The following is a 27,899-nucleotide window of genomic DNA, read 5'->3' as shown; positions in this document are numbered from 1 at the left end:
TATAAAATTGACACTATTAACAATATAACACTTGCACTGAAACAGAATGCCACAGATCAAAATAGCCATTGGTATATTTTATTATATATATTTTTTTACATACACAATATAATGAAAACAGAGATGAAGTCAGATGAAAATAGTCTTGCATAAACTTGGCGGTGAAAGTCCTGGGACTAATGCCTTGGCCTGGAAGTCAAGGCCTAAAATGGGTCCCACATCTTCTGTTAACTCAAAAAGTGTAAACCATTCACTTACCCTTGACTGAGAATGAATGGCCATTAGAGTGTTGAGCACCCCTGTGGGAATGTACTGCTAGGCCAGGGTTTCCCCAAACATGGTCCTGGGGGCACGTATTTTTTTGCCCCAGCACTACACAGCTGAAACAAGTAATCAAAGCTTGATGAGTTGGTTATTTAAATCAGCTGTGTAGTGCTAGGGCAAAAAACATGATGTGCACCAAAGGGGGAGGGGCCCAGGACCGTGTGGGGAAACCCTGTCATAAAAAAATGACATAGATTGAAGGTCAGGAGATACTGAGACATCTAACGCAATGGGCCTCAATACAAATGTTACTTAACTCATTGAGATCGATGAGCTCTCCCGGTTTTATTATTATTTTTAATTATGCCCATGGCCTTGCCAACATTTATTCTAGAAGTTTCTACACTTTACATACTTCACTTCCTGAAAACACCTAAATGCAAATACCATTATCGATTGAAGATGCCTTAGTAAAAGGAATTCCGATCGATACTCTGGGTTGGGGGCACAAACCATCAGAAAAGGGACATAATAGAAGGGTCCCATCAGAATGATACAGGAATATACACACCAAACCATAACAAGGCTTCAAACTAACTGGTTGCTATATTTAGCACGAAGTGTCATCTCACACCTACTCATTTGCAGTGGAGCTGGCCAGTAGGATATTTGCTTGAATAGTTTCATTTGCAGTAGATTCATACATTAAACATATAGATTTTTTTTTCATTCTTCGCAAACAAAGTTAGCAGTATTATCTCAAATATGAGATTTATTAAATACAACATTATTTCCTGTGAGAGGAAGTCCCAATCGACTGAGAGAACTGAGCAGAAATGCACCCAGATGGGAGGGAATAGAAAAACATGTCCATGAGAGGAAAAGAAGGGTGTGGTCCCGTCCTGTTTTGGGTGCCAATCTTCACTGGAGCTGGCCCCCTCAATTAGACAGTAGATTGTGGTCCAGACAGTCCATTACAAAGCAAGAGGTTTTGTTGTATCCTGAGTGCGTAGTTTCAAAATGCAATAAGGACTGAAGACAACGGTATAATTCTTTACACCTTGCTAGATAGGATTACAAACCAAGTGACACAGTGGAGGTGTTCAGACCCCTATACCTTTAAGCAGTTTTGATAAAACCAGAAAGATGAAGAGCCTTTGAGGCCTCAGTAGAGGTTATTGGTGAGCTGCACTGGCTGACAGGCACAAAGTTTCGTGACACTTTGAAGGGGGACTATTCAAGAGACAAACGATTGTGGCTCGGGCAGAAGTCTCGAAAGGAGATCTGACTTTATGTCTTTCAAAGCAAGAATAACAACTCCACATTAATATGAAAAAATAAGATCTACCCCTTACAGCAGAAAAGACCACTGGTTCTAACGGGTCATACGGTTTACCGTAAAAACTTTTTTTTTTTTTATCCTCCTTGGTCACCTGAAGTCCATTTTCCGTTTGAGTTGTCAATCTTACTGCCAGGTTAGGTTTATATAGAACTTGTACCTTAGACTGTGTCAACCTGTGGAACGCACTTCTGACACCATATATGTATGCCAACGTAAAACATTTTAGCGCTTAAAAAATGGCCAAAACCGACATAAGATCATTCTACAAACCAATCTACAGTAACCCATCGCAGGCGAAAACTCTAAAATAAAGTTCACACGGCCTTGAAGCAGGTGTCCGGTATTTCTTGTTACCATCATAAAACATTTCCCATGGCTCATTTGAAATCCTGGCGGTGGCTTTCAGATGACTGAAAAGGTGACACCATGGAGGTCTAACACAGGTCTGTGACTGTTTGGTAACGGCCGACTCTGCTAAATGGAGCTGAAGAGGCACCAGTCCATTGCCTTCCAATGAAAAATGCAATGGTAAACGTTGCATTGGTTTAATGGGACAGGTCAAATGGCAAATCTGGCTTTTTTGGCATTCCTATTAGTCTCTACCAGCATTTTAGAATCAGAGAAGAAAACCATCTCTTGAAAGTTTAACCTACAACACTATAGCTCAATGATAATCATACACATCAAACATTGATTCAGAGAGCATTGTTGTCATGCATAGGGGAGAAAAAGAGAAAAAAAAACCTTCCCATGCAGGCTTTAGCATTCAGTCAACAGAAAATTATTTGAAGACACTGCCCACAGACCATAATAAAATCTCTCGCTGTGCTCACATATACACACACACATACAGACAAATATATTGGCACCCTTGAACGATTCACTATTTTCTTATCAAATAAGTTCACACCTATATTTGTTTGATTTACATCTGCACAGGACCAAGACATGTTTTTATCAAAACTGACATTTTGATTTTAAAGTCATTATTGGAATTCTAATAAATTTGGTTGGAGGCAAGTGATGTGCAATTTTTCCTCACTTGTCATAACTTGCAAGTGCCTACAGGGTAAAAAAAAAAGGAAGCCACCCAACCAGTTTTGAAAATAAGAAATATTAAAGGGAAAGGGGGATACCTTGTCAGTTGTACAACTGAGATGTGTGTCCCCCATTTAACCCAACCACTCTGAATCAGAGGTGTGGAGGGGGGAATGACAGACTTTTACCTTGTCAGCTCGGGGATTCGATCCAGCAACCTTTCAGTTACTGGCCTCAAAGCTTTAACCACTACTACAATCTGTTCCACTGTAAAGTGCAAAGGTGCCTACATATTTGGCCACAACTGTACATATTTTGTACTAGGCATTAGTGGAGTTTAAATTATTTTTTTAAACAAATGAATTCATAATGTAATTATGACTGTTCATAATTGTATTAAGTACTGTTCAGATTAAGGAAAGATCATAAGAGACAATGGGACTTTAGAAGTGGATAGTCTGAGGTGTATGTACCGATGTATGAAAGAATAGAAGTTGGTGATCTGATTTATACGATCGATGTGGTTGTACTGACTGAATATTGAGAATGGGCAATTTCAGATTTCCCTTCTACTTCCTAATCCAATCAGGCGTGGGAAAACAAAAGACAACTAAAGGCAGAATATGACAAATTGCTTTCAAAACAACTAGTGTCCATTTCTACAAGCCAAACTCCCAACACTAGCATTGTTTACTTACAACAGTTGAAAAATAAAAACAAATAATTAAATCAAAAGGCACTTATGATTGCAGGGGAAGGAAAAAGAACCAATCAAAACAGTCATTAGCTATCCCCTGCCTTTGTATCATAAGTGCTTCCTGATATCAAGCCTTTCCCCCTCTCCAACATCTCGCTTGTGCCAAAACCATCCTGAAAAATATAAGTAGTGTGGCGCCATCAGGTGGCTAAGGCTGGGAGCTGCCCTGGCTATCTGGGTCTGTGCCTGAGGAGCTGGTGTCCGAGTCAGAGTGCTCATCGTTGTCCTCCGGTGGGCACTTCTCCCGTATGCGCCTCTGGGTGGCACTCAAGCGTGCCAGTAGGCCCTGGTAATCGAAGCGACCCCTCTTCTCTCCATAAGGGTCCTGGACGTATGTAAGGAGAGAAAGAATGTGGGATTTGCAGCTCATATTTCAACATCTCATATGTTCCACTGTGGTGGAGGTTTAAACATGTGGGAGAAGTATATACTGTGTTGTTTAAATTTATTTTGTATAAGTGTACAAATAATTTATTTATACATGTGTAGAGAGAACCGTCTGTAAATAAACCGGGACAAATTACTTTGGCAATGAAGAGCCAAATGAACTTGTGGTATGCAGTCATGTATCAAAATAATTGACCAAGAAAAATATTAATATATGGTTTGTGTTTCATAAATTTCTTTCAAATCAAATTTTAATTTGCCACATGCGCCAATTACAACAGGTACCAATGAAACGCTTAATTTCAAGCCCTTAACCAACAATACAGTTAAGAAAATAGTTAAGAGAAAAAAGAAAAGCAAACGAAAGTAACAATAAAATAATGAGGCTGTATACAGTGGGCACCCGTACAGATTTGTCGAGGTAATTTGTACATGTACATAGGGGTAAAGTGACTATGCGTAGATAATAAACCGTGAGTAATATAAGTGTTACTCAGGAAACTAAAAAGATTTGGCATAGGTCCTGAGATCCTCAAAAGGTTCTTCAGCTGCAACATCAAGAGCACTGGTTGCATCACTGCCTGGTACGGGAAGCAGGGCGCTGGAGGGCAGTGCGTACGGCCCAGTAAATCACTGGGGCTAAGCTGCCTGCCATCCAGGGTCTCTATACCAGGCGGTGTCAGAGGAAGGCCCAAAAAAAATGTCAAAGACCCCAACCACCCCAGTCATTGACTGTCTCTCTACTACTACATGGCAAATGGTACCAGAGTGCCAAGTCTAGGACAAAAAGGCTTCTCAACAGCTTTTACCCCCAAGCCATAAGATTCCTGAACAGGTAATCAAATGGCTACTCGGACTATTTGCATTGTGCACCCCCTCAAACCCTCTTATGCTGCCACTACTCTGTTTATCATATATGCATGGACACTAACCACATCTACATGTACATACTACCTCAATCAGCCTGACTAACCGGTGTCTGTATGTAGCCTAGCTACTTTTATAGTCTCGCTACTGTTTTTCACTGGTTTTAATTCTTTACTTACCCATTGTTCACCTAATACATTTTTTTTGCACTATTGGTTAGAGCCTGTAAGTAAGCATTTCACTAAGGTTCACCTGTTGTATTCGGTGCACATGACAAATAAAGTCCGGTTGGCCATTTGATTAATTGTTCAGCAGGCTTATGGCTTGGGGGAGTAGAAGCTGTTAATAAGCCTTTTGAACCTAGACTAGGAGCTCCGCTATTGCTTGCCGTGCGGTAGCAGAGAAAACAGTCTATGACTTGGGTGACTGGAGTCTTTGACAATTATTTTTGGCTTTCCTCTGTACACCACCTATATATTATATATTGGTCCTGGATGGCAGGAAGCTTGGCCCCAGTGATGTACTGGGCTGTACGCACTACCCTCTGTAGCACCTTACATGCTGACCAGAACGGACACGTCACATGCGTGAGCGTTGCAAAATAAAATGCAGAAATTAATGTTATTAAATTATTGCACCCACACTGCTTGCGTGCGCCGACGAGCATCTGCGTTGCCAAGGGCTAAAATAGAAGTCGTTCCTATTTTTGACGTAGATCGCACTGCAAGTCCTGCCTCTCCCATCTCCTCATTGGTTTATAGAAGCAGGTACCCACGTGCCATCTCCTCATTGGTTATACCCACGTGGGTGATTAAAATAAACTTTTGCCGGTCGTGGTGGTAATACTATGAAAGTTCAGGTGCCAATCACCATATAAGTTCAAAGATGAAAAAGCCTGGAAGGAGGAGAGATGACTAGAAACGATTTGGTTGACCGTTTATGTGTGGATTAATTGTCAGAGTAGAGGACCTTGTGCATGTCAGGTAAAATAACTCAATGTTTATATCCCAGGACAAATGAGCTAGTAACAGCAAGCTAGCTAACTAGGACAAATCAGCTAGCATGTAAAAGCTAGCAAGCTAAATTGCCATACATGTTTAATGCTTTTCGACCTGTCCCCAAATCAATGTAATTGGTTCAGAGTTTGTTTTGATATTTTAACCTGCGTGTCGTGATCGCGTTTGGTGCGGGGGGACAAAATAAATTGATGCACGATGGAGCACGCGTACAGTCGGCTGCAGAGCAGTTGCCATACCAGGCAGTGATGCAACCGGTCAGGAAGCTCTCAATGGTGCAACTTGAAACTCTCAACCCACTCTACTACAGCCTCGTCAATGTGAATTCGGCCCTCCTCATCTTGTAGTCCACGATCACCTCCTTTTTCTTGCTCACGTTGAGGGAGAGGTTGTTGTCCTGGCACCACACTGCCAGGTCTCTGACGACCTTCCTAAAGGCTGTCTCATCATTGTCGGTGATCAGGCCTACCACCGTTGTGTTGTCAGAAAACTTAATGGTGTTGTGCTTGGCCAAGCAGTCGTGGCTGAACAGGGAGTACAGGAGGGGACTGAGCACGCACCCCTGAGGGGCCACCATGTTGAGGATCAGCGTGGCAGATGTGTTGTTGCTTACACTTACCACCTGTGGGCAGCCCATCAGGAAATCCAGGATCCAATTGCAGAGGGCGGTGTTAGGTTCCAGGGTCCTTAGCTTAGTGATGAGCTTTGTGGGCACTATGGTGTATAACACTAAGCTGTAGTCAATGAACAGCATTCTCACCTAGGTGTTCCTTTTGTCCAGGTGGAAAAGGGCAGTGTGGAGTGCGATTGAGACATCTGAAAAATTCACAAGAGGCGCATTGTACCTCACCGGAGAAAGCATCTGAGCGAGCAAAACAGCACCCCTCTGTCTCTGTATGCTGTCTGGTCCAAAAAAGTATGACATTGTTGCAGTCCGTAGCATTGAATGCAAGGGAAGCCAGTGAGCATTTGGCCTCCCTTGATAAAAATAATAAATAAAATAAAAAGAATAAAATAGCCAATCAGCATTAAGCTAAATTGAGCGAGCTCAATTGTGAATGGTCCTGGCAGACCAACAAAAACGTGTCAATGGAAGCCAGTTTGCATTTTGCAGAACTTCTATCAAATCCCATCAAGAGCATACATCACTGACAGAAACAACATAAATTGCATTTATTGTGCTCCTCCGGTGGCTAGCTAGCAAAAATCGTGTCTTTCCTAAATTAGCCATGGATGGAGATAGGGATTTGGACTTGTGGTTTTACTGAATTCTCCATACTGGCCAATGATTATAACAGTGATTCTAATCCAACCATTAATTAACCATATATTGTTGTGCCCCTGGCCTGAGAGTTCAATAAGTAGAAGGCTAATGTTAACTAACGTTGCCTACGAAAGGAAGTTAAGCTAGCGAGCAAGCAAGCATTTTAGCCAGGTAGTCTAGGACAACAAAAAATAAAAGTGTGTACTGTATGACAGAGTGATCATCAACATGAGAGAGGATGGCATTGAAGGGTGAGTCAATGTTTTTTTTTTCTACTTGCACGTACACAAATCAGAACCATGGACAGCCACATGATTTTATATTGTTTTTGGTATCTTTTAATTGTCACCGTATTAGACTAAGCATGGGTGATTTGATGATGTTGAAATGGTGTTTCTAAATCAATAGTTGTTTAGTAGTCCAAAAATGTTGGAAACATTAACTTGCTTGACCATGTAACTGTTACACACACTGCTACTGCTCGTGGATATCATTATGTTTCTGCCTTCATTATGAAGGAAGGAGGTAGTTTCATGTTCAAATAATCAAAGCTCGATGATTAATTCATTATTTGAGTCAGCTGTGTAGTGCTAGGGCAATAATCAAAAAACGTGCACCCCTAGGGGTCCCGAGGACCTAGCTTGGGACCCCTGCTCTAACCCCAGGGAAGGTGCAGTGCATTAGTCATCAGGATGTGTGATGCATTATTGCCCGTGTGTTCTGCTTCTCCAAGGTGCATAGAAGAAACATGTACACACACACAGAGACAGAGAGACACACAGAGAGAATGTGGTCTCTGGCAATACCTGCATGTTCTGTCCCTGTTGGTGTAGTCTCTCTTTGCAGACCCCCTCGTAGAAGTCATAGTACTCCAGGAATGATTTCTCCACCACACTCCTGCAACACAGGAACATTCATGAGGTTAATTAACCACGAACAAGTGCTAAAACGACTACAAATTAAAATTACTCACCATTGAAAGCGGTGTTTGTTCTAAAAATGCATTGTGGGTCAGTGGCTTTGAACATGTCTCTTGTAATCCAATCTGTTAAGAAGGTTCAACAATATGCCTCATGTACAATAAGGAGATTAGATGTGGCCTGTAGCCTTCATTTGGAGTTCAGGCATATACAGTCCCGTCAGAAAGTATTCACACCTCTTGACTTTTCCCACATTTTGTTGTGTTACAAAGTGGGATCGAAATGGATTACATTTTCATTTTTTGAGCACGATCTACACAAAATTCGAAATATTAAAGGAAAATAAAACTATTTTTTTATTAGATAAGTATTCAATCCCCCGAGTCAACACGTTCGTCACCTTTGGCAGCGATTATTGCTGTGAGTGTCTGGGTAAGTCGAAGAGCTTGGAAAACCTGGATTGTACAATATTTCCCATTATTCTTTTTTTAAATTCTTCAAGCTCTGTCAAGTTAGACAGCAATTTTCAAGTCTTGCCATAGATTCTCTAGACAATTTAGTCAAAACTGCAACTAGGCCACTCAGGAACACACAATGTAATCTTGGTAAGTAACTCGTGTACATTTGGCCTGGCATTTTAGGTTATTATCCTGCAGAAAGGTCTATTTGTCTCCCAGTGTCTGTTGGAAAGGAGAATTAACAAGGTTTTCCCTCTAGGATTTCACCTGCGTTTAGCTTTATTAGCCCCCCCCCCAAAAAAAAGCCTAGTCCCTGCAGATAAGCATACGCATAACATGATGCAGCCACCACCATGCTTGAAAATATGGAGTGGTACTCAGTGATGTGTTGTGTTGGATTTTCCCCAAACAATGCTTTGTATGCAGTATTACTTTAGTGCCTTATGCAAACAGGACGCATGTTTGGGAATATTTTTATGATGTACAGGCTTGCTTCTTCTCATTCAGGTTAGCATTGTGGAGTAACGGCAATGTTGTTGATTCATCCTCAGTTTTTTCATATCACAGCCATTTAACGCCAACTGCTTTAAAATCACCATTGGCCTCATGGTGATGAACTCCCTAAGGGGTTTCCTTCCTCTCAGTCAACCGAGCTAGTACGCCTGTATCATTGTAGTGACTGGGTGTATCGATACACCATCCAAAGTGTCATTAATAACTACACCATTCAAAAGGTATATTCAATGTCTGCTTTTTTAAATGATTTATACACACCTACCAATAGCGTAAAAATGGGGGGTGGGGGGAACAATGCAAATAGTCCGGGTAGCCATTTGATTAGCTGTTCAGGAGTCTTATGGCTTGGGGGGGGGGGCTGTTAGATGTGGCACTCCAGTACAGCTGGTTGTCATGACATTGGCCTGGGGGTAGGTTTATGACAGTCATAAATACCTCTTCCCCCCTTTTTCCTCTCCCTACCCTACTGATGTTACATTTGAAAACCCCTGGGTTAACAGAGATTCTGGGAACATCAGAAGGTGGGGGGGGGGGGGAAAATGAACTATATTCTGGTAATCCGACCAATGGTACTTAATGAATATGTCAGTTCGGATGTCATCTGAGAGATTCACCCATTTCTTTATTTATTTCACCTTTATTTAACCTGGTAGGCTCGTTGAGAACAAGTTCTCATTTACAATTGCGACCCGGCCAAGATAAAGCAAAGCAGTTCGACACGAACAACAGAGTTACACATGGAGTAAAACAAACATACAGTCAATAATACAGTAGAAGAATGGGTCTATATACAATGTGAGCAAATGAGGTGAGATAAGGGAGGTAAAGGCAAAAAGAGGCCATGGTGGAGAAGTAAACACAATATAGCAAGTAAGTAACACAATCAATGATAAGATGACAAACTCTACAGTGGAAAGTCTACACAATTATCGGATTCACATGGTATTGTTGTTCAATTTAAATGTTTGAACATGAAATTATTTGTGATGGGAGAAATGTGATTTTAGCTTCTAAAATGTGTTTTCATAAGGTTAGGGCTCTGCTTAATCAGTGGCACGCCCCTGTGAAGGGACATGGGCTATAAAACTTTTCAAACACGGCCTCCTCTCCCTTCCTATATAAAGCCTTGACGACAATATAACCTCCTGTTCCGAGGATGTGAGGACGACGGTCTGATGTCTGAATGGTTCAGATAATAACTACAGAACGAAGCCAACATCAGCATGAGCATTGGTTGCGATTGGTATAAACTTTGAACTCTTATTCACTACAGAAGAGATACCTCCTAGCCGTTGAGTTAGAAACAGCCACTGCAAACGAGGGTTAGGAAGGAACAGGGAGAAACAGCCACTGCAAACGAGGGTTAGGAAGGAACAGGGAGTATCCAGTCTCACACAACGACGTTACTACAACGTATCCAATTGACCACCAGAGACATTTTTCAAAGGACTCGGATTGGCAACACGACCTTCCAACTACCACCAACCTACTGAAGCACAGCTCAGAGTAAATATTTATTGCATTTTCCTTTTCCAAATGGGCGGTAATTTAGAATGCATAAGATACTGTATTTACGATAGCACAGCTTCGCCCTTTGTTCCTCAGTCTTCATGCTCTTTCACTCAAACCCAGACCCTTTTCTTTTGTGTAACAAGCTGTCATCTGTTCCGCCCACTAGGGATGTTTTACTTCATGACGTAATGAAGTTATAATTCTGTGTGATTAGTTAGGTATTTAGTAAATAAATAATTAAACCCAATTTTGTATTGCTGATTCAACTTGTTGGCCAGGGTTCGTGAAGATTACCAAGAATTTACAACTTTTAGATGAGACCGAATTAAGGTGACGATTAATATTGACTGCTATTGATGTAAAATATTACTAGGTCCTTAAGAGTTTATTCGGAAGATAACAGCTCTATAAATACTCTTTCGCGGTGCCCAGACTCATTAATTACATTTACATGATTAGCTCAATCAGGTGATATTAATTATGAAGAAATTATTTTATAGAATAGCATGTCATATCACTTCATCCGGCATAGCCAAAGATAGCAGAGAGAAGTCTATGACTAGGGTGGCTGGAGTTTGACAATTTCTAGGGCCTTCCACCAACACCGCCTGGTATAGAGGTCCTGAATGGCAGGGGGCGTGGCCCTTGTGATGTACTGGGCCGTAAACACTACCCTCTGTAGTGCCTTGTGGTGGGGGGCCGAGAAGTTGCCATACCAGGCAGTAATGTAACCAGGCAGGATGCTCTCGATGGTGCAGCTGTCGAACATTTTGAAGATCTGAGGACCCATGGCAAATCTCCTGAGGGGGAAGAGGCACTGTGGTGCCCTCTTCACGACTGTCTTTGGACAGTGTGTTTGGACCATGATAGTTTGTTTGATGTGGACACCAAGGATCTTGAAGCTCTCAACCTGCTCCACCACAGCCCTGTCGATGAGAATGGGGGTATGCAAATTGGAGTGTGTCTAGGGTTTCTGGGATAAAGGTGTTGTGAGCCATGACCAGCGTTTCAAAGTCCTTCATGGCTACAGACGTTGAGTGCTATGGGTCGGGAGTCATTTAGGCAGGTTACCTTGGCGTCCCTGGGCACAGGGTCTTGAAACATGTTATTACAGACATGGTCAGGGACAGGTTGAAAATGTCAATGAAGACGCATGTCAGTTGATCAGCGCATGCTCAGAGTACAAGTCCTTGTAATCCATCTGGGCCTGCGTCCTTGTGAATTTTGACCTGTTTAAAGGTCTTACATCTGCTACGGAGATCATGATCACACAGTCATCCGGAACAGCTGATGCTCTCATACATGCTTCAGTGTTGCTTGCCTCAAAGCAAATATAAAAGTTATTCAGCTCGTCTGGTAGGCTCGTGTCACTGGGCAGCTTGCGGCTGTGCTTCCCTTAGTAGTCCGTAATAGTTTGCAAGCCCTGCCACATCAGACGAGCATCAGAGCCGGTGAAGTACGATTCAATCTTAGTCCTGTATTGCCTGTTTGATGGTTCATCGGAGGGCATAGCAGGATTTCTTATAAGTGTCCAGGTTAGAGGCCCGCTCCTTGAAAGTGGCAGCTCTACCCTTTAGCTCTGTGAGGATGTTGTCTGTAATCCATGGCTTCTGGTTGGGGTATGCATGTTCGGTCACTGTGGGGATGACGTCATCGATTAACTTATTGATGAAACCAGTAACTGGTGTGGTGTACTCTTCAATGCCATCAGACGAATCCAGGAAAATATTCCAGTCTGTGCTAGCAAAACAGTCCTGTAGCTTAGCATCTGTGTCATAAATCATGTTAAAACAATTATTGCACACAGGTGAGTCCATTCAACTTATTATCTGACTTGTTAAGCGAATTCTTACTCCTTCAGTTATTTAGGCTTACCATAACAAAAGGGGTTGAATACTTAGACTCAAGACTCAAAACATTAATTTCTAAAAACATAATTGCACTTTGACATTAAGGGGTTTTGTGTGTAGATCAGTGACAAAATGACAATGTAATCCATTTGAAACTCCGGCTGTAACAAAATGTGGAAAAAGTCAAGGTGTGTGAATACTTTCTGAAGCCATTGTAGCAGGATCTAGACAATAAATGCCGTGGAACATTGACTCATCTCGACATCAGTCCACTTTTGAGTTTTCAAAAGATCCTCAAACTTTTATTTTGGAGTGAACAATCCATGACGAACTCACCACAGGGCTTCTGGACAGGGCACCTTCCCATCCAGCATGTCACATACAGCCACGCGCATGGTCTCATGGCGGATGCACTCATTGTAGTTCTTGCTGTCCCCCGGGTGTCTCTCCTGGCAAAGGGAGTGTCAGAGGGAGCAGGTGTAAAGGGGACAATTCTCAAGACACAAAAAGTGACACATTCCACACTGGTATGGTCAGTCTGTAGCTGTTGACCGAAAAAACGCTTTTCACACATACACGTTTACACAAACTTCTACAAATGGGGAAGAAATGGCAAACGGACTAAATAGACAAATAGAACACCGGCTGAAGACTTCTGTAAGTCAGACAGTTATAGTGTTCGCCACAACGTCACAATATCATATGCCTTTTGTTTTTTTAAACAGTAGCTTTGTTGATCAAAATGGGTGAATTTCTTCAGTGAACCACATTCCCCATAAGGCTGTAGGATTTAAACTGCATTCTGGGGATTGTAGTTTGGCTTGCCAGCTAAATTAGAGGCCAACTTACCAGTGGGCTATAGGCTTACCTGTTCAAAGCCTGGCTCATTGTGGTAAGGGTTCTCAGTCATCAGAGACTGGATGGAGATCAGAACTGAGGAGATGCTTTGGGCCGGGCTCCATGCTGGCCCTGTCCAAGTCCTACAAAACAACCCAGAACAAAGAGAAGTTTAAAGCACAAAAGATTCACGTCAGGAGCCCGCGCACTAAGCAAAATATTAAGTTTAAGTTGTATATGAACTACGGGGCTTCAACCAAAAAGTTACTGTAGACTGAATAGTAGCTCAATTGTATTCTTCGGAGTGCAAGCTTTTGAACTCCCTGTAGGTTCTCGAGACTGACCAACACCACTATAAAGAGAACAAGAGGAAGTACTTCAAAGCTGAGTCAAGGAGCCATAGGTGCAAAATAGCATTACGATACATGGGCACGTTATTCCAAGAAAAATACAAATGTATTCTATTTAAAGCAGGAGAATGATGGAATCACATCCTCTGGGCCAAAGTCACCCACACATCAACAGTGAGGGGGAGATCTGGACCAAGTCTGGTAGGAAGTGCTGACATGCAAGAAATGATCTGCGTCTCTACACAGAGAGCTGCCATAAATAAGCATGTTCGGCCAAAGAATGGCTGCTACCTGAACCTACCCCTTACAGTTGTGGTCAGACCAGGTCAGGCATTAATAATACAGACTGACTTGCAACTATTGGGCACAACTGTGTGCTGTTTTTCCATGCTCTTGTGTGTAATTAGGTGGAATCATGATATTGATTGCAGGTCTCATCACACAGTGTCCCAAGTATATCATTTGTAAGAGATGCTATTCTACGGGCCTGGGTTTAATAGGTAGACTTATGAATGCCTTGTCCCATTTCGACCCCTAGTCACCCCATCCCCTATTTAGAAAGGGAACTGGGCATAGAAGTATGGGTTGCTCAGGTGCAGCAGGTTTCCCCTGAGCTGCAGGACCCTGGCTTACCCGAGGATGCTGAGGCATACTTTGCCGTTACGGTAAAAGTTGGGGTTGAAGCGCACAGTGTTTTGGCCAGTGGTGATGAGCTTGACCCGTGGGGGGTGGATGGGGTAGTCCGGGGGGCAGCGGAACAGAAAGAGGAAGAAGCCTCCTTCGTAGGGCGTGTCGAAGGGTCCTGTGATGAGGGCATGGATCTGAGGAGGGAAGACTAGAGTCAGGACTAATATATAGGGAGGGTGTCGATGCGTTGAATATCTCCATAATTCGCATGGTTGCCATAATCCTCATAATAGTTGTGCAGAAGATAAATTCCAAGATGGCTGTTGTTCCTCTTGCCACAGGAACAGTTCTTCAAGGCTGTATTTTTTTTGTTTAGTAAGTCCAATTTCATTTTTCTTTTGACTTAGTACAAACATTGAGTATGTGGGTTATAAGTTGGAAGACAAACAAGGGTAAATTACCTGATAAATACTTAAGTAAATTGTGGCCTGACTAAATTATGTTAACTTTCTTTCAAGAAGGATCCTCCCAACCACAACTTGAGCCAGGGATAGGAGTTGTTGGGGGAAGGCAACTGGCTAGCTCAATGTACAACAGTAAGGTGGTCTGGACAGACCCCGTGGACCTAGGTTCTGGAAGTCTGTGAGCTTTACCTTAGTCATGTCGTGAGGGTCAGGAACTACAAACATACCCGGGGGAGGCTCCTTGTAGATGGACATTATATCCCTGAGGAAAGAGTAAGAAGAGAAACTTAAGAAAATATGCAAATACACAAGGATAGTAGCCTGATCCCAGATCTGTTTGTGCTCTTGGCATAACATTTTTTTTTTATGTAACCATTTAACTAGACAAGTCAGTTAAGAACAAATAAGTAATTTAAGGCAAGTCAGTTAAGAACAAATTGTTATTTTCAATAACGGCCTAGGAACTGCCTCGTTCAGGGGCAGAACGACATACTAGTCCAACGCTCTAACCACTAGGCTACCTGCCGCCCATGAAAGCACAAGCAGATTGGCACTCGGGGCACCTTTTATGTCAACAATGTAATGTTGACAACATTGTGTTCTTATGTTTCATAAGGTCATTATATTAATTACTGAGTCAAATCGTACGCAAATGGATTTACACATTATGATATCAGTAACTCTGACCAATTAATACAAACTATTGGCCTAACTAGTAGCCTAAGTAGCCATTTTCTTAGGCCACATTTTCCTACAGGATTTACCCCCGTGTTTCACCAAAAAGGCTCAAAATGTTATTTTTCCATCTATGTGGGCCAGCCAGCACCAGTGTCTCACTGGGTCATAGCTCTGATGGACTCGCTCTCGCTTCGAAACAAAGGCAGGCCTCTGTTACTTTTCAGCTGGAATTTACACCTCACAAAAGCAATAGTTTTGATTATCCAGAGGTTGTTGACTCTGCTCTTCACAAATCCGGTCAGTCCTAGCTCTCCAACTCTAGGCGGCATGCTGCCTTCACCCTAATTTTCAGCTATTAGCTTCGCCCAAAACGACATATTTTGAACTACAACCCTGACGCTGTTTTAAAGTTTAGAAACGTCATTAATCAACGTTTGAGACGGGGCGGTATGTTTCGAAAGCCCTATCTTTCACCAACGGGAAATAATCCTTAAAAATAAAAAATCCATACAGTTATGGGTGGCTCCAACCAACGAAACTACACTTCTGCTACACTTTCCGAGTTATGCTTAGACACAGGTGTTCGGAACATGCTAGATTAAACAATCACTGTAACATGGAGATATGGACGTGTGGGAACACTAACCCTATGAAGGTGTATCAATCTTTTTTTTTTTTTTTGAAAATTATTCCCTCCTGATATGAAAGGTGTTTCCAAAACCGTACTGCAAGCGACGAGTGTTAACGTTCAGATTGAGTGTCAGGGCTCTTAAACTCCAATACAGAAGACGCCTTTCGTCCAATGACTCATGTGTATGGTCAAGGAATTGAGAGTCACGATCAAGGACTCCGTCTAGCTATATATAAACACAGTAGTACAACACTGGTGTTTGTAGAAAAGTCGCGTTTATATTCACAGAAATACACGTGTGGTGTGGTTCTTTCGTTTTCAGACAGCATTGAAGTTGGAACCACATCCCATATGTTGTAACAGGCAAGCCCACCAGTGTATATCTGCATACTCAAATTATCACCTTTTGATTCGGAGAATGCATTGCTGGGACGTCTTCTCGTTGTCCCAGTCGGCACTTAGTGTTGGGTCCCAGGACGTTGCGTGAATATGGGACAAGAGGCCCGCTCCGGCCACCCCCAAACCGATACCGCCCGGCAGAGCATTGGTGGCCGAGTAGGTGGGTATTGGAATGGCAGAGCACACTACCGCGCTAAGAGTACCTGCACCTCCAAACCCGCTCCCAGTCCCCATGGCTGAGGTAGTTGCAGCTCCAGGGGCCATGACGGCAAGGCCAGTCTCCGCAGCCTCTGCTGGGGATGGCGAGGCCGGGTTAGCTCCACTCGTCGAGTGGCCCGGCAGAGAATTACCCAAACTCGGTAACAGCGGAGCTCCATTTCCCTGACTACCAACACCTAACCCAATTTCACCATTAGCAACCTCTCCTACGCTATCCGCCATTGTAAATTAGCACGTGTTCTGGTTATAGCTAGCTTCAGTTATCGATACAATTGTTTCTTGTTTTGAGTACGTCCTTACGCAGTCAGTAAATGAGGAAGAGCAAGGAAAGCCGAAGATGACAAAAAGCGCTCCCACGGCATTGTATGCCTTTCTTCTCACCTCCAAAAGTAGCTAATCGTGTTTAGCTATGTCTTAAGAACCTACAAACTGTCCGTCGAAAAGTTCATGCTATAATATATTACCCGTCACATTCTCAGTTTTACCAGTCACCGACGCAGTTTGCGGTTTCAGCCTGTTTATCGCTTAGCTTTTTTCTTCGGTTTTCAATAACCATTTCCTCTCCACAGCACAGAATGCATTTACTGCCACCTGGCGGCGATCTTCAGCATTGCAGTTCCACTCTGCGTCCACACCCGATTAGAGAACATTCACCCCATTAAAAAAGGTGGAAATCTGTAAGTAGCCACATATACATTAAATGGTCACAATACATTAGATGGCTACATATGGTTGTGTGTGTAACCTTTCCTTTAACTAGCCAAGTCAGTAAAGAATAAATTCTTATTTACAATGACTGCATACCCTGGCCAAACCCGGACGACGCTGGGTCAATTGTGCACCGCCTTATGGGACTCCGAATCACAGCCGGATGAGATAGCTTTAAAATCGAACCAGGGACTGTAGTGACGCCTCTTGCACTGAGAAGCAGTGCCTTAGAACGCAGTTTCCAGTGTGCTCAGAGTGTTGTTACATTTGTATGAGGGGTGCGCACCACGAGCAGTCATTTGTATTATTTTACTTTGTCTGTAAAAACCATCAGCACAGGCAAGTCTGATTAGGTTAAGTCAGGAACATTTCTTAATATGTCTGGGCTAAGCTATAGAACAGCGGCCGCCATAGAAACAAACGGAACATTACTTTGTCTGTGGTTGCGCCTTTAAAATGCATAAAACCACTCTGTAGCCCAAACCGTTCAAAACTGAAGACCTACATTAACGGAGCTAAACATTTAAATAAGTCTGGCCCAGATTGGTGAGATGCACTTAAAAGGGCAACACACAAATGAACCATGAGTAAGGAACTATGAAAATATTTGTAATAAACCCTTAATCTATAAACAAATGTTTGTCACAGAAAATCGATAATTGCAGTATGAATCCGATGAGGGAGGTCATTACCACTAAAAACATTTACAGGGACATTTAAGTGCGTAACAATTTTATAGCCAGTCAAATTGTGCCACAGTTCAAAATAAATTGGGAACTGACCTAGCGAATAAAACTACTCCCCTCCGTATTTATGTTGACCGTGAAGCTACAACTTTGAATTTGGCGCTATACTCCAGCATTCTGGATTTGAGCTCAAATGTTTACAGGCAACAGTACATGACGTCACATTTTGAGGGCATTTCCATACATATGTTTTACCGTTAGAATATGAAAGCACTTTTCTATGACCGACTGACCAGATGAAACCTCTCCCGATGTCCTGTTAAATCCACTTTAGTGTAGATAAAAGGTGACAAGTTAAAATAGACGAAAGCCTGAAGACCGTGCCATTGAGGATAAATGGGCAAGACAAAATATTTAAGTGCCTTTGAACGGGGTATGGTAGGTGCCAGGCGCACCGGTTTGAGTGTGTTTGCGACATTAGAGTTTTTCCACTCAGTTTCCCCATGTGTATCAAGAATGGTCCACCACCACCACCCAAAGATCATCCAGCCAACTGTGGGAAGCATTGGCGTCAACATTGGCCAAAACACTTGACACCTAGTCGACGTCCTGACAAATTCAGGCCGTCCTGCGGGTAAAACTCATTAGGAAGGTGTTCTGAATGTTCTTTACACTGTATAAACTAACAGGGATGGACAACTTCAATTGGGGCGGGGGCCACAAACTGAACTCAATCACGAGGGGCCGCAATGATTCATGGGTCTGACAGCGCAGACAAAAAAAAGTTCCTAAAATTATACACATTGCCATAGGGTGGAGGCAAATGCTTAAAGTTACTCAGCCAAAAAAATTAAAATAATCATTTTTAAAAAAATCCATCTCAGGACCATCTTTCAAAATTTGTAAAAATCCAAACTTCAGATCTTCATTGTAAAGGATTTAAACAATTTCCCACACTTGTTCAATGAACCATAAACAATTAATTAACCTTCACCTGTGAAACAGCTGTTAAGACACAGCTTAGACAGTAGGCAATTAAGGTCAGTTCTGAAAACCTAGGACACTAGAGGCCTTTCTACGGCCTGAGAAACACCAAAAGAATGATGCCCAGGGTCCCTGCGTGAATGTGCCTTAGGCATGTTGCAAGGAGGCATGCAGATGTGGCCAGGGCAATAAATTGCAACGTCCGTACTGAGATGCCTAAGGCAGCGCTACAGGACTGACAGCTGATCATCTTCGCAGTGGCAGACCACGTGTAACACATGCACAGGATCGGTACAGCCGAACATCACACCTGCGGGGCAGGCTGGCAAAAACTGCAGAGTTAAACCAGGAACGCACAATCCCTCCATCACAGTGCTGACTGTTCGCAATAGGCTGGACGGAGGGCTTGTAGGCCTGTTGTAAGGCAGGTCCTCACAGGCAACAACGGCATCTATGGGTACAAACTCACTGGACGAGACAGGACTGACAAAAGTGCTCTTCACTGACCAGTCGCGGTTGTGGCTCACCGCTGACACAACTGAAGGTCGGATTCGCATTTATCGTCGTAGGAATGAGCGTTACACCAAGGCCTGTACTCTGGAGCTGGATCGATTTGGAGGTGGAGTCCGTCATGGTCTGGGGCAGAGGGTCACAGCATCATCTGACTGCCTGCAGTGACAAGCGCAATCTCAACACTGTGCATTACAGGGTAGACCTCCTCCCTCATGTGGTTCCCTTCCTGCAGGCTCATCCTGACATGACCTTCCAGCATGACAATGCTACCAGCCGTACTGCTCGTTTTGTGCGTGATTTCCTGCAAGCCAGGAATGTCAGTGTTCTGCCATGGCCAGCGAAGAGCCTGGATCTCAAACCCATTGAACACATCTGGGATCTGTTGGATTGGAGGGTGAGGGCTAGGGCCATTCCCCCCTAGAAATGTCCAGGAACTTTCAAGTGTCACGGTGGAGGAGCAGGATAACATCTCACTGCAAGAACTGGCAAATCTGGTGCAGACAATAAGATGCACTGCAGTACTTAATGAAGCTGGTGGCCACACCAGATACTGTTACTTTTGACCTCTTCTTTGATCAGGGACTCATTCCATTTCTGTTAGTCACATGTCTGTGGAACTTGTTCAGTTTGTTTCAGTTTTTGAATCTTATGTTCATACAAATATTTACAGGTTAAGTTTGCTGAAACTTGAACAGTTGACAGAGGACATTTCATTTTTTTGCCGAGTTTGATAACTGATGATCAACTGGGCCCCACCCCAGTCAGCGATGCGAACATGCTTACATAGCTGGTCCCTAGACTAATTTACCAACCTAAAAATGCTTTGCTGACATGGGCTGAATTGAGTCACATCTGATGCACACTTACATTATGAAATTGTACCTTGTGTATTCTATTAATTCTAACTCAGCAAGTTGAGACCCAGACTTAATTGCTAAGAAATTCCACATCCCTGTACTAGTACATTTAGCTTATGTTGCATTCAATGTGATAAGGTAACTAGTACTTTTAGTTTCCCCATCTTTAAGTCAAAACACTGAAAATAAAGACTGACAAGTTTAGTTATCCCAACCATTTATTCAGACAGACCGTCTAAACCAAAGTGAGCTCTTACGTAAAACTTCTGAAAAAAAGAAACCATAAAAGGCAGGATTTGTAGTCGTAGATTTTGTTTGGAATGGCGGTGCCACGGCCTCATGAGCTTCAATTCCCTGGGAGAAAGGTGACGGGGCAGGGATGGGAACAGGGTTTGACTAAATTACATAGCGAAAAGGATGAGGAACGCCACCATGAGACAGAAGAGCCCCATGGCCTCGGACAAAGCAAAGCCCAGGATGGCATAGGAGAAGAGCTGCTGCTTCAGGGAGGGGTTCCTGTCAACAAGAGAACGAGGACTGGAAGTTAAGCTTTGGCTGGACGACAGCACCAGCAGTAAATTGTTAGGTAATTATATGAACAGGCTCACACACTTCCATCAATACTCTTGCAGTAAAACGTTAGCATTTCTCTAACACCCACATAATCACAACTTCTCTTTTTCATCAAGTTTTGCTTCTGAATCTGCTCACTCCCACAAAGGGTTGAATTCCTTTATCAGTTACCTGGCATAGCCGATGATCAAGCTGCCGAACACAGTTCCAATTCCAGCCCCTGATCCAGCCACTCCCACTGTGGCGGCTCCAGCACCGATGAACTTGGCAGCCGTGTCGATGTCTCTGGAGACAGCACTGGTCTGGAACCCCCGGGTTAGAAGAGAGGCCTCACCAACAGGCAATAGGGTCTGGGGAAGACGCAGGGGCAGAGCAGTCAAAATCAGAACATAGAAGCTTGAGAATGACATGGAACCGAGACAACCTGACAGGTGTAAATCGTATAAACACCCATCCCTCAAGTTAAAAAATCTAGGCGCACAGAAATTTAGGAGCACTATGAGTAATCTAAAAACCCTTAATTTCTCTTCGCACACTGGTGCTCCCAAATTTAAATTCCACGTTGCACAGAAAAATATTGAAGGCGGATAAAGTGGTCACACTGGATAGTCCTGAAGGGATCCGTGGAAATGGTCAAAAGGACACATAAGCACGGGCCACGTTAGTATTTCACCAGACAAGGATTCAAAATGGTCTGGTGTTCAGGATAAATACAACTGAAAAGAAAATAAGGGTTACTGAGGTGTTGAAAAACAAACCTTATGAACAAGTGGCCTCATCACAAAAAGGGGCAATTGGCAAAAGGTTTACACAAACCTAAGCACAGAATTGTGAGCAATGTTGGTCACATGGTTTCATTTTGGTTTGAAAAGATGCTCACCTGCTGCTCACTTCTGGCTTCAGGTCTGTTGAAGACTGAGACCGAGACTGGCCGGGCGAGGACTCTGGACCCCCCACGCAGCTGCAAGAGACAACTACACATCAGACTCCTAGACAGAGCTTGTTACAAGCTTCTAAGTCATTACTATCAGACTGCCAAATCTAAATTACCCTGAGGTGAGTTCTGGAGCACGCCAATATTATGACCCTACAGAGTTGCATCTAATAGTCTTAAAGTCTAGGAAGATAGCCATTCTAACAGTCTTGATGCCGCGATCATGATTAGGGTTGCAAAGGGTCAAAAACATTCTGGTAAATTTCCATGGGAAGTTAAGCCCGGGAATTTTGATTAAATTCATCAAAAAAGTTGAGTTAAATAGTAATTCTGTTGTGTGGCAAATTCTGGTTAAACTCCAATTCAATGGAATTGCAACCCTCTGTATGCAGTGTTTTTTCCCCATCACATGTACAGCTGATTCTCAAGATCTTGCCCACTAATGAGATGCTATTGAGCCCACGCAACTACACTGTCTGAGCCAAGGACTACATGCTTACAATACTGGATGGGGTGAATATATTTTATACAATAATGTTTTGTTAACTGGTAAATAGTTGCCTACAGCAAAGTGTTTAAATAATTTCTAACAATTTCTGCCAGTTAGTTTTTTAACTTGCTTGAGCCTGCTAACTGAGTTGTTAATTCACCTGTTTCCATACAGGTTTAATTTTAAAACATCTTACAAAAAGAGTTAAACTGTAAAAAAAAAGTTTAACTCTTTTCTAATCTTTACAGGAAAATGCCACAAGCACTGTGTGGATACATTTTACTACAGTTTATTTAGAAGGAAAAGCAGTGTACATTTGCAAATACTGTGCCAAATCATGTGAAGAAAACAAATGCAGAATCTGGCCAAGTGCATAAAGTTCCCTCAGCGCTCACAACCGCTGACAAGTCCCTCTACTTCTATGCAAGGTGAAAATGATGAATAAACACCTTATCGATCGCAACAGCTCATGGTCCTCCTGGAATCAGAAGTTGTTTGACTCAATGGAGGAACATAGTCAGAAATGCTGGTTAAGGTCTTGCTCGAGCTGTGCACGCTTCACCTCTGACGCTCACAGGCAATGTGTATTGGAAGAGATTTCTGGACGTTCGTCGCCCAGCATACACCCCTCCAACCAGACATGCTTTATCTACTCATTTGCTGGGTGCAGAGTTCAAGTGAAGGTCAAGCAAATCAGAGAAAGCAGACTATTGCAATCTGATGGGTGGGTCAAATGTTCGTGGGCAAGGAAGAATTAACTATAGCATCTCCACCCCTCAACCAGTATTCTACAAGAGCACAGACACCGGTCTCTTCAGTGCACCGGTCTCTTCATGCAGTCAATGACCTTGGACCATAGAAGGTATTTGCACTGGTGACAGGCAATGCTGCAAACTTGAAGGCTGCTTGGACTAAAGTAGAGTCCTACCCTCACATGACACCCATTGGCTGTGCTGCTCATGCATTAAATCTGTTCCTCGAGGAAATCATTGCACTGAAAAGAATGGATATACTCTACAAGAGACCTAAGGAAATGTTGGGTATGTGAAGAGTCAAAGTTATAGCAATCTATGTCACCAAGCAAAGTGAGAAGAATAAGAGCACCACATTGAAGCTGCCCAGCAACACCCGTTGGGGTGGTGTTATCATGTTTGACAGTCTCCTGGAGGGGAAGGAGTCTCTCCAAGAAATGACCATGAGTCTGCCGATAGACAGCCCCCATCAAGAGGATCCTACTGGATGATGCATTTTGGGAGAGTGGTAAGCAGCCTGAAGCAGTAGCCATTGCACAGATTGAGGGAGACAATGCCATCCTGTCTTGATGTTGACTTAAGAGAAGCAGATTTAAGAGAAGAAATCTGTACTGCCCTACCCACTTCACTGTTACTTAAAGCAGAGGAAACTGAAGTGTGAAGACCACTGCCTGAAGCCCATACACACCACAGCGTACATGTTGGACCCCAAGTATGCTGGCAAGTGCATCCTGGCTGGTGCAAAGATAAAGGCATGTGGTGTCATCACTACCGTGTCTCACCACCTTGGCCTGGATGAGGGCAAGGTTCTTGGCAGTCTGGCGACATACACTTCCAAGCAAGGGCTTTGGGATGGATACATTATGGCAGTCGTGCCAACATCTCAGCCACCTGGTGGAAGGGACTTTGTGGATTTGGCGCTCTTTCCTATTACCTCCATGGGTCTTCCAAATGGACTATGACCCCAAGCATACTTCCAAAGATGTGGCAAATGGCTTAAGGACAAAAGAGTCAAGGTATTGGAGTGGCCATCACAAAGCACTGACATCAATCCTATAGAAAACATGGGCAGAACTGAAAAAGCATGTGCGAGCAAGGAGGCCTACAAACCTGACTCAGTTACACCAGCTCTGTCAGGAGGAATGGGCCAAAATTCACCTAACTTATTGTGGGAAGCTTGTGGAAGACTACCCGAAATATTTGTCCCAAGTTAAATTTAAAATCAATGCTACCAAATACTAATTGAGTGCATGTAAACTTCCGACCCACTGGGAATGAAATAAATAATTTGACTATTATTCTGACATTTCATATTCTTAAAATAAAGTGGTGATCCTTACTGACATATGGCAGGGAATTTTTACAAGGATTCAATGTCAAGTATTGAGAAAAAGTTTAAATGTATTTGGCTAAGGTGTATGTAAACTTCAACTGTATATTGAAAACATTTTTGGGAGATTCGATGGATCATTGGGGACTATTCAATATTCCCTTTTGTTCAGTGAAATCATATGTGACAAGTCAACTCAATTAAAGTTCCATTCATAAAAAAACAATTTAGTTATATTTCTATTGGAATGATTTAATCATTTGCAATTATGTCTACTTATGATAAGGTACAAGGTTTGTTTGTCTCCATATGTTATGGTAAATATACCAAATGTAAAAAAACATCATTGAAATGGTATCAATATAAATGGCATACATTGCCATTAATTCCCACCTCTGAATATCCCAAAATGTGCAACGCTTATGATCAATCCAAATCTTGTCCTTAGTAAAGACTAAGTACTATAGGGTTTGATTAGCCTACAAGGTGAGAGGCTAATCACCTACATAGTTTATAGCGCAACACCGTGCAGGACATTTGGCATTTGCCAGAGAACACCAAGATTGGCAAATTCACCACTGGCGCCCCTGTGCTCTTCACAGATGAAAGCAGGTTCACACTGAGCACGTGACAGTCTGGAGATGCTGTGGAGAACGTTCTGCTGCCTGCAACATCCTCCAGCATGACCGGTTTGGCGGTGGGTCAGTCATGGTGTGGGGTGGCATTTCTTTGGGGGCCGCACAGCCCTCCATGTGCCTGCGAGAGGTAGCCTGACTGCCATTAGATACCGAGATGAGATCCTCAGACCCCTTGTGAGACCATATGCTGGTGCGGTTGACCCTGGGTTCCTCCTAATGCAAGACAATGCTAGACCTCATATGGCTGGAGTGTGTCAGTAGTTCCTGCAAGAGGAAGGCATTGATGCTATGGACTGGCCCGCCCGTTCCCCAGACCTGAAGCCAATTGAGCACATCTGGGACATCATGTCTCGCTCCATCCACCAACGCCACGTTGCACCAGTTGGCAGATGCTTTAGTCCAGGTCTGGGAGGAGATCCCTCAGGAGACCATCCGCCACCTCATCAGGAGAATGCCCAGGCGTTGTAGGGAGGTCATACAGGCACGTGGAGGCCACACACTACTGAGCCTCATTTTGACTTGTTTTAAGGACATTAGATCAAAGTTGGATCAGCCTGTAGTGTGGTTTTCCACTTTAATTTTGAGTGTGACTCCAAATCCAGACCACCATGGGTTGATAAATTTGATTTCCATTGATAATTTTGTGATTTTTTTGTCAGCACTTGCAACTATGTAAAGAAAAAAGTATTTAATAAGAATATTTCATTCAGATCTAGGATGTGTTATTTTATAGTGTTCTTTATTTTTTCAGCAATATATATCAGGCTGTGTCAGAGGAAAGCCCTAAAAATGGTCAAAGACTCCAGCTACCCTAGTCATAGACTTCTCTGCTACCGCAAAACAAGTAGTATCGGAGCACCAAGTCTAGGTCCAAAAGGATCCTTAACAGCTTCTACCCCCAAGCCATAAGATGCCTGAACAGATAATAAAATGGCTACCCAGGCTATTTGCATAGTCTCCCCGCCTCCCTTTTTACACTGCTGCTACTCTGTTGATTATCTATGCATAGTCACTTTACCCCTACCTACATGTACCTATTACCTCAACTAACCTGTAGCCCCACACATTGAGTCTGTACCGGTACACCCTGTATATAGCCTCGCTACTGTTACTTTACTGCTGCTCTTTAATTATGTTTTACTTAACATTTATTCTTAACTGCATAGTTAATTAAGAGCTTGTAAGTAAGCATTTCACTGACCTGCTGACACATGTGGCAAATAAAAAGTGATATTCCTTACCAATGACTCTTATTTGCTGTGCATCTTTTAGCTAAACAAGATTGTGTGTACATGCTAGACCTAGACTGATAAGGCACAACTGGCTGAGCATCAAACAGGTGACATTGTAGTTTCAAAGAATATACATACCACAGCAGGTGAGGTGACAAACTTAGCACAGGCGTACATGGCTGGTGCCTGTGAAGAGAGTAGATAAATTACATTTTTGAACTGCTAATTTAAGTTTTTTTTTTTTACAATGGAAGGCATGCACAATTCGTAGCTACAACCCACCACCTAAACCAGCTCTACGCTGCTAAAGGTAGAGTAAAGGTGACCTGAGCTGTAAGTGTAACCAGTCAAGCATTTGACCATGGGCATCAGGGAAGAGGATTTGCAAAAATCAGACTAAAGTCCTATAGTAAAATCTGACTGTATAAACGAGGTTACAATCTTCACACCCAGGCCATAAGACCTTTTGATTAAGTGAAATTCCATGAAAAATAGAAAGCCTTGTTTGAATGCGGCAAGACGCCAATGACGCGTAAAAAAAAAAATCAAGACACTAAATTGGGTGCTGAACTTTGATCAACTTCGACATCCAGAGATGTCTAAAGCTAATTAATCCAATTGCGTTGGTAGCGAGGTAGTGTATTAGTGCCTGCGCCCATAAGGCACAGACAGGCAAGCTAGCCTTCTAGCTATGAATGACTACAAATCTAACCAGCTAAATTCAGTGTAAAAGATAACACACTTTTAGTGCAGTACACCCCAGTCGCCATTCCGCCCCTGGGCCGGCAACGTTAACATTAGCACAAAATACAAATGAAGGATTCACCATGGGGAAACCTAAACTATCCCAAATCAAATGTCCATGCGCGAATGGGGCTTATTAAACCCATGTCACATGCAGTGAGGGTAGCAGCGATTTGCAAAAAGGACGAAAGCATGAAACGCTAGTTGACTGACCTGGGTAACGTTAGCAAGAGCTAGCTACGTTTAATAAACTTCAGGCGGACACTGCTAACGTTAACAGATAGGTGGGAGCAGTTGGCTAGCCAGCTCCAGGCGTGAAGGTCAAAAATGACCCAGACACCAATACAGGATTTAAAGACAAGGACGCGGCATTTGGTACAGGACACAAACTATAGCATTTGATAGAACTTGTTAAACGTCCTTCTCAATCCTCAGGGGCATGAATCCATAATGACCGAAAACATGCACTTGTTCACTAGGCCCAGATATGGACGAGCAAGTCAGACATTTTGCAGCAGCTTCACCTCATCTTAGAATCGGTTGTAGTCCAATGTATGGTTTCGCAAGTTAACATTTGCATGTTTATTTCCCAACAATATACGCGGCTGCCCATGTAGACACTTCTCTGGTAAGAATTCAACAGCACGAATACAGTCACTGTAAAATGTCATTCCTGGGAAGAAATCATTGAATGGCCGTCAACTTCACCTACAATGCATGGATAACGTTAGCTAGCTAGCATGCTAACAATTTCTATTCGTCCCAGCAATGCAGACGGGACATTTCAAAATATTCACAACGCGATTATAAGCTTTGCGAAATTACAAAAATATGTCAAACCTAAACTACTAACTCACCTTAATGTTACAGTACACACGGGGTCCTCGATTACTAGCTCTCGCTCACAGCAGCAGTCAATGTGCACTCTGACAACTGTCACCTTGTTATTTATAAGCTTAGTGCATACGTCCTAAACGTCCATTGGACAAAAGGAAACCTCCTTCGACTGTGATTTCCTTTTTATCTTGTCACTACTTTTAACCTAGCCTATAATGGAGCTTT

At 42.9% G+C, this 27,899-nt stretch overlaps 2 protein-coding genes across 4 annotated transcripts; both read right to left on the bottom strand.

Annotated features, from left to right (window-relative positions):
• Nucleotides 1-62: 62 nt before the first annotated feature.
• On the bottom strand, nucleotides 63-16,957 carry LOC124015436 (ubiquitin-conjugating enzyme E2 Z-like). Of its 3 annotated transcripts, XR_006835153.1 has the most exons (9): nucleotides 16,182-16,957; nucleotides 14,659-14,731; nucleotides 14,012-14,199; nucleotides 13,297-13,380; nucleotides 13,060-13,171; nucleotides 12,528-12,640; nucleotides 7,909-7,980; nucleotides 7,742-7,832; nucleotides 3,701-3,726 (listed from the first exon to the last, which is right to left on the bottom strand). XR_006835153.1 is itself a non-coding variant. In XM_046330622.1 (8 exons), exons 1-8 carry the CDS (start codon nucleotides 16,616-16,618, stop codon nucleotides 3,550-3,552), a joined length of 1,275 nt encoding a protein of 424 aa, XP_046186578.1. In that variant the 5' UTR covers nucleotides 16,619-16,956; the 3' UTR covers nucleotides 63-3,549. The 3 variants fall into 3 exon arrangements, 2 of the variants coding, with proteins under 2 accessions (XP_046186578.1, XP_046186579.1); XM_046330622.1 differs by lacking the exon at nucleotides 7,909-7,980 and having other exon boundaries at nucleotides 63-3,726; nucleotides 16,182-16,956; XM_046330623.1 differs by lacking the exons at nucleotides 7,909-7,980; nucleotides 13,297-13,380 and having other exon boundaries at nucleotides 63-3,726; nucleotides 16,182-16,955.
• A 3,392-nt stretch (nucleotides 16,958-20,349) lies between these two features.
• Nucleotides 20,350-27,806, bottom strand: LOC124015930 (ATP synthase F(0) complex subunit C3, mitochondrial-like). The gene is made up of 5 exons (XM_046331416.1): nucleotides 27,695-27,806; nucleotides 26,232-26,279; nucleotides 21,598-21,678; nucleotides 20,889-21,067; nucleotides 20,350-20,660 (listed from the first exon to the last, which is right to left on the bottom strand). Exons 2-5 carry the CDS (start codon nucleotides 26,268-26,270, stop codon nucleotides 20,546-20,548), a joined length of 414 nt encoding a protein of 137 aa, XP_046187372.1. The 5' UTR covers nucleotides 26,271-26,279; nucleotides 27,695-27,806; the 3' UTR covers nucleotides 20,350-20,545.
• Nucleotides 27,807-27,899: the final 93 nt, after the last annotated feature.

The sequence above is a fragment of the Oncorhynchus gorbuscha genome, linkage group LG26 (assembly GCF_021184085.1).
Source record: "Oncorhynchus gorbuscha isolate QuinsamMale2020 ecotype Even-year linkage group LG26, OgorEven_v1.0, whole genome shotgun sequence".
In the NCBI taxonomy this organism is placed as follows: Eukaryota; Metazoa; Chordata; class Actinopteri; order Salmoniformes; family Salmonidae; genus Oncorhynchus; species Oncorhynchus gorbuscha.
This window is presented reverse-complemented; position numbering and strand designations above follow the sequence as displayed.

Coding starts and splice junctions, on each gene's coding strand:
- LOC124015930 (XM_046331416.1), bottom strand. CDS start 26,270: ATGTACGCCTGTGCTAAGTTTGTCACCTCACCTGCTGTG. Junction 21,679..26,231: donor TTGTCACCTCACCTGCTGTG/GTATGTATATTC, acceptor TGTCTCTTGCAG/CTGCGTGGGGGGTCCAGAGT. Junction 21,068..21,597: donor AAGCCAGAAGTGAGCAGCAG/GTGAGCATCTTT, acceptor CGTCTTCCCCAG/ACCCTATTGCCTGTTGGTGA.
- LOC124015436 (XM_046330622.1), bottom strand. CDS start 16,618: ATGGCGGATAGCGTAGGAGAGGTTGCTAATGGTGAAATTGGGTTAGGT. Junction 13,381..14,011: donor GTATGCCTCAGCATCCTCGG/GTAAGCCAGGGT, acceptor TTCTCTTTATAG/TGGTGTTGGTCAGTCTCGAG. Junction 7,833..12,527: donor CCCTGTCCAGAAGCCCTGTG/GTGAGTTCGTCA, acceptor CCTGTGTTGCAG/GAGTGTGGTGGAGAAATCAT.